Consider the following 6,261-nt stretch of genomic DNA (forward strand, 5'->3'; position numbering starts at 1 on the left):
TTTGAGACGGAGTTTCACTCATGTTACCCAGGCTGGAGTGCAATGGCGCGATCTCGGCTCACCGCAACCTCCGCCTCCTGGGTTCAGGCAATTCTCCTGCCTCAGCCTCCTGAGTAGCTGGGATTACAGGCACGCACCACCATGCCCAGCTAATTTTTTTTTGTATTTTTAGTAGAGACGGGGTTTCACCATGTTGACCAGGATGGTCTCGATCTCGTGACCTCGTGATCCACCCACCTCGGCCTCCCAAAGTGCTGGGATTACAGGCTTGAGCCACCGCGCCCGGCCAGAAGGAGAATTCTTAGCAGGATGGATGGAAAGGTGTTTCCGCCATAAATCTGAACTTCGAGGATTCTTAACTTTGGAAGACCTGGATGCCTTCTGGTGCCCATCTCTCCCTTTCCAATGTCCTTCCTTAACCTGGACAATTTCTTTCTTTCTTACTAGCTGCTCACCTGGAAAGCCCTTTCCTCTTCTCCTTGGCCCCTTAGCTGTCAGGACACCGGGAGAATTGGATGAAGAAAATGGAAAGCTGGGCCGGGCGTGGTGGCTCATGCCTGTAATCTCAGCACTTTGGGAGGCCGAGACGGGTGGATCACCTGAGGTCAGGAGTTCAAGACCAGCCTGGCCAACATGGTGAACCCCTGTCTTAAAAAAAAAAAGAAAATAGATTTCAGCATTGGCCGGGCACGGTGGCTCACACCTGTAATCCAAGCACTTTGGAGGCCAAGGCAGGCGGATCACCTGAGGTCGGGAGTTTATGACCAGCCTGACCAACATGGTGAAACCCTGTACTTTAAAAAAAATTTTTTTTATTAAAAAAAAAAAAAGAAAATGAGAATAATAATAGCACCTGGTTTATGAGGTTTTTGGGAGCGCCCACCCAGCTCGACTGTGGAATTTATTTAGCACAAGCCAGGGGCAACAGACACCCTCCTAAAGCAGTAGCTATTATTATTTACTCTTTGGGGAGACAAAGAGTAAATAATAATATACAGTAAATAATAATATAATGTCCACCACAGTCAGGGCGGACCCAGGTCTCTGAGGGGCCTGAAGCTTATGCAATTAGGGGACTTTTTTTTTTTTTTGCTTTTTGAAACAGGGTCTCTCTCTGTCGCCCAGGTTGGAGTGCAGTGGCACAATCATGGTTCACTGCAGCCTCAACCTCATGGGCTCAAGCAGTCCTCCCACCTCAGCCTCCCGAGTAGCTGGGACTATAGGTGAGTGCCACCACACCCAGCTAAGTTTTGTATTTTTTGTAGAGGGAGGATTTCATCATGTTGCCCAGACTGCTCTAGCTATCTGCCCACTTCAGCCCCCAAAGTGCTGGGATTACAGGTGTGAGCCACTATGCCTGGCCAGGGGGCCATTTTAAGAATGAAAATACAAAATGATTATGTGACAAGTTCCAGGCCCAACCCAGAACCTTGCAAGGGGCCCATTCAAATGGGAGGCCCAGCTGGGCAAGGTGGCTCACATCTGTAACCCCAACATTTTGAGAGCCTGACACAGGAGGATTGCTTGAGCCCAGGAGTTCAAGACCAGCTTGGGCAACATAGTAAGGCAGTCGTCTCTATAAAAAAAGTTATTTTTAAATTAGCCAGACTTGGCGGCACATGCCTGTAGTCTCTCTCAGCTACTTAGGAGGCTGAGGTAGGAGGATCGTTTGAGCCTGAGAGGTGTAGGCTGCAGTGAGCTATGATCATGCTACCGTACTCCATCCAGTCTGGGCGACAGAGACCCTGTCTCAAACAAAACAAAACAAATCCCCAGAAAACAAATAAGAGGTTCTAAAGCCGAAGCTCCACTCGCTGGGTGGTAAATCCAGCTTTTCTATGGCTCACTGGTAACTGAGCCAGGACTTGGACCCAGACCTCCGACTCCCTTACCTGCTCTTAAAATCTGCACGAGGACCAGCCCATGCGAATATGCACCCACTGCTCCTCTCTCCTTCCCACCCCCGCAGCTACCCTGCCTCTCCAGCTACATCAAGTTCAGAATCTTGGACTGGTGAGTAACCTGATGGAGGCTGAAGCACACAGGGAAGGAGGAAGGAAATGAGAGCTGGGCCGGGGGTTCAGCCTGTGGAGTGTGTTTCTCCCCAGCCACAGGAAGGACTGCTCGGATGAGATTGGGACTGCCAGCCTGTTCCTCAACCAGATCTCGTCCACCGGAGAAGAGATTGAAGGCAAGCAAAGCCTCGAGCCCACTTCCCATGCCCTTCGTCCTGCGCTGGACCCCTCTCACCCTCTCTTTTTTCAGGAGTGTACTCTGGCTTCCTGCCCTGCTTTGGCCCCAGCTTCCTGACTCTGCACGGGGGTAAAAAGGCCCCTTTCAGGATCCAGGAAGAAGGCGCTGTAAGCTTCTCTTGTCAGCTCTAGGGGACAGCGGAGGTAGAACCGCCCCATGTAAAACACTGGGGTCTGGGACGTGCCCCGAGACCCCGGCGCTGGTTCCTGTCCCCCGCGGTCTTATGGAGGACATGAAGCCCATCCATGAGCAGCCACGTGCATGTGGGACAGGTGTGGGGCCACAAAAAAGAGGCAGACGTTCCTGTCTCCGTCTAAGCCAGTTCGAGTTGGGTTTCAGGCATTTCCCCGCCATTCCTGAATAACCCGGTGCTTCCTCACACTTGCCTGTGCTATGTCCTCTGTCCTGTGCGCCCTTCCCACCTACTGAAAAGGGGCAGGGGACCCTGATGGAAAAGATACGGTTTCAGTTTAGGAAATGCCTAATCTGGGCCAGGTGGCTCACGCCTGTAATCCCAGCACTTTGGGAGGCTGAGGTAGGAGGATCATTTGAGACCAGCCTGGGCAACATGGTGAAACCCCGTCTCTACTAAAAAAAAAAAAAGAAAGAAAAAGAAAAGTTTATCTGGGCGTGGTGATGTGCACCTGGAGTCCCAGCTACTAGGGAAGCCCTGTTCCCTGAGGAAGGGGCTTTAGGAGATGACCACGGGTAAGATTTTCAGCAGGTGGGAAGGGCGCGAAGGACAGAGGACACAGCACAGGCAAGTGTGAGGAAGCACGGAGTTATTCAGGAATGGTGATAAATCCCAGAAACTTGATTCGAATTGGCTTAAATGGAGACTAGAACAAGGTTGGATGGGATGCTGAGGAAGATCCAAAGGCACCGTGCTTCGAGGCCACTAGGAGGCTCTCACTTTCTGGCCCTCGCCTCATTCCCTCCTCCCTCATTCAGGCCTCTGGTCTGGGAACTTCATACCCAGTCTCCAGCCCGGAAGGCCAGGGAAGCATTCTAATTGGCCTCCTTAGGTCATGTGTGCTCCCCTTGGACCAATCACTGTTGCCAAGGAGGCAGGGCAGGCTGATTGGCCAGGCGGGAGCGCAAACTCAGTGGTTACCACAGTTCCTGCCCACCCTGAAGCACTGTGGGAGCTTGGTCTTTCATGCGGTGGGCAGGCCCCTAGGGTGCAGAAGAGGGCTCAGTGCCCAGAGGTTTCCCGGCGTGGACGCATCTGAGGTGTCTGGAATTCTTCTCTGGGATTGTGGTTGGAGTCAGCCCCAGGCCGGCAGTGACTGGATAGCCTTGTCTTTCCCTCAGGGGTTTCAAAGGAGATTGGCCTGTTCTTTTTCTCTCATACCTTTGCTTTCCTCTCGCTTGCCCCAGTGTATTCCTGACTCTGTTAGGGATGGTTTAGCTTATCGAGGCCGAGTCTTCCTGGAGTTAGTCACCGAAATCAAGTTCCATCAAGACTCCACGATAAAGGATCTCTCCCATGAAGTGACCAGGATAGAGGTAACTGCGGGAAACAGGTAACCCAGGAAAAAAAAAGAGCCCTGTCTGCCGCGGATCTACTGTGGATCCCAGTTTCTGACCATTCAAAGAGGCTCTGGCCACAAGCTGTTGGGTGTGTAAGGATGCTTAATTAATTGATCTGATTATTTACTAAGCCCCTACCGGTGGCTTCGTGCTGCACCAAATCCCAGGTGGTTAGGGGACCCTGATGGAAAAGATAAGGTTTCAGTTTATGAAATGCCTAATCTGGGTCAGGCGCGGTAGCTCACGCCTGTAATCCCAGCACTTTGGGAGGCTGAGGCGGGAAGATCATTTGAGCCCAGGAGTTTGAGACCAGTCTGGGCAACATGGTGAAACCTGTCTTTACTAAAAATAAAAAAAATTAAGTCTGGGCGCGGTGGCTCACGCTTGTAATCCCAGCACTTTGGGAGGCTGAGGTGGGCGGATCACGAGGTCAGGAGATCAAGACCATCCTGACTAACACGGTGAAATCCCATCTCTACAAAAAATACAAAAAATTAACTGGGCGTGGTGGCACGCGCCTGTAGTCCCAGCTGCTCCAGGGCGCTGCGCTGAGGCAGGAGAATAGCTTGAACCCGGAAGGCAGAGATTGCAGTGAGCCTAGATTGTGCAACTGCACTCCAGCCTGGGCGACAGAGCCAGACTTCGTCTCAAAAAAAAAATTTAGCTGGGCGTGGTGGCGCGCACCTGTAGTCCCAGCTACCCAGGAGGCTGAGGCAGGAGAATTGTTTGAATCGGGGAGACAGGGGTTGCAATGCAAGAATAGGACAAAGGTTGGTAACAGAAACAAGAGGGGCTCATTTGATGGACAGGAGGCCCAAGATCAGGCCACTACCTTCAGCCTGGGCAACAGAGCAAGACTCTGTCTTAAAAAAAAGAAAGAAAGAAAGTAAGAAAGAAAGAAATGTCTAATCTGGTTCAGGCACAGTGGCTCACGCGTGTAATCCCAGCACTTTGGGAGGCCTAGGTGGGTGGATCACTCAAGGTCAGGAGTTCAAGACCAGCCTGGCCAATATGGAGAAACCCCATCTCTACCAAAAAAATACGAAAATTAGCCAGGCATGGTGGCTTGCACCTGTAGTCCCAACTACTCGGGAGGCTGAGGCAGGAGAATCACTTGAACCCTTGAAGTGGAGGTTGCAGTGAACCAGGATCACACCACTGCACTCCAGCCTGGGCGACAGAGTGAGACTCCACCTCAAAAAAAAAAAAAAAAAAAAAAAAAGAATGCCTGATATGGTTAAGGAGAAATTGTGTTATTTCATGACCTAGTTTCTCAGGGCTTTGTAAAACAATCTAAGGGATTTGGGTTTCTTCCTGAAGCTAGTGGAGGGCTACTGAGGCAGGAAGAGACAGGAAGAGAACAGTAACAATAGACTGGGGGAGAGTAAGTTGGGGCCAGCCAGTCAAGAGAAACAGGAATACAGCCTCGTTGGTAGAGAGCTGGAGAGGAGGTGAGTAGGTTTCAGAGACTCTTTGGAAACAGAATGGTCAGAGCCAGTCATCAACAGAACATAAGAAGTGAGGCTGACTCCCCTCACTGAGACCCATTTTCTGCCATGGGTGACAAGGTGGTCAGGGGTGCAGTGCACCAAGGTGGGCTCTCTAAAGAAGGAGCAAGCGTGAGGGAGATGAGGAACTCCATCTCTGACATGTGCTGTGAGACATCAGTATAGACCAGCTCTGGAGCCTCCTAGACACAGAGATGTTACATCAACACCAAGGTTTAAACCTGTGGTAGGGGAAGAAATTGCTAAAGGAGAGAAGGTGGAATGAAAGGAGAAGGATGCTATAGAACACCACAGTCTAAGAAGCAGGTGAAGGAGGAGAAGGGGTTTGCAGAAGAGGCTGGAAAGGAGCCTGCAGATGAGAGTTGCAGAAAGGAGTGACCAGCAATCTTGAATGTGGCAGAGAAAAAGGGCGAGGACTGAAAGGTATCTGCTGGTAATATTAGGAAGATGTCAGTAGCCTTGGGTCAGGAGAGAAGCTAGGCTGCCATAGATGGGAAGGGGAGGTAGGAGCCAGCGCACAAAGACAAAGCTTCTAAGAAACCTGATTGAAAAGCCAGGCATGGGAGGCTGAGATAGGAGGATCACTTGAACCCAGGAGTTTGAGACCAACCTGGGCAACATAATGAAACCATATCTCTAAAAAATAAAAATTATTTTTTTTTACATGGAAGCAAGAACAGGTGGTAGCTAAATAGAGGTTCAGATGGGAGAAGAAGAGTTATTATTTTTTAATAGGGGAAACCTGAGCTAGTGAACAGACTGGGGGAATATAAGAATAGGGCAGAGGTTGGTAACAGAAACAAGAGGAGCTGATGCGATGGACAGGAAGCCCAAGCAAGCACCTGGTGAGAACAGCCAAAGTTGTTGGGGGGGATAGTGGGCAGCTGGGGCAGGAAGTGGGAAGGTTCAACCTTTCTGGGAATATGAAGAGAGAGAGAGAGAGAGAGAGAGAGAGAGAGAGAGAGAG

At 50.7% G+C, this 6,261-nt stretch overlaps 1 protein-coding gene across 1 annotated transcript in view; it reads left to right on the forward strand.

Moving 5' to 3' along the window:
* The window catches only part of FER1L5 (fer-1 like family member 5), a 65,674-nt gene that overhangs the window by 24,602 nt on the left and 34,811 nt on the right, over positions 1-6,261 (forward strand). Inside the window, exons 15-18 of the mRNA XM_032255328.1 lie at positions 1,970-2,013; positions 2,109-2,191; positions 2,266-2,360; positions 3,634-3,762. Of these exons, the coding sequence (XP_032111219.1) occupies positions 1,970-2,013; positions 2,109-2,191; positions 2,266-2,360; positions 3,634-3,762 (351 nt within the window). The remainder of the gene's footprint in view (positions 1-1,969; positions 2,014-2,108; positions 2,192-2,265; positions 2,361-3,633; positions 3,763-6,261) is intronic.

Source organism: Sapajus apella, unplaced genomic scaffold (assembly GCF_009761245.1).
Source record: "Sapajus apella isolate SASKATOON/1434 unplaced genomic scaffold, GSC_monkey_1.0 scaffold89, whole genome shotgun sequence".
NCBI classification, from domain to species: Eukaryota; Metazoa; Chordata; class Mammalia; order Primates; family Cebidae; genus Sapajus; species Sapajus apella.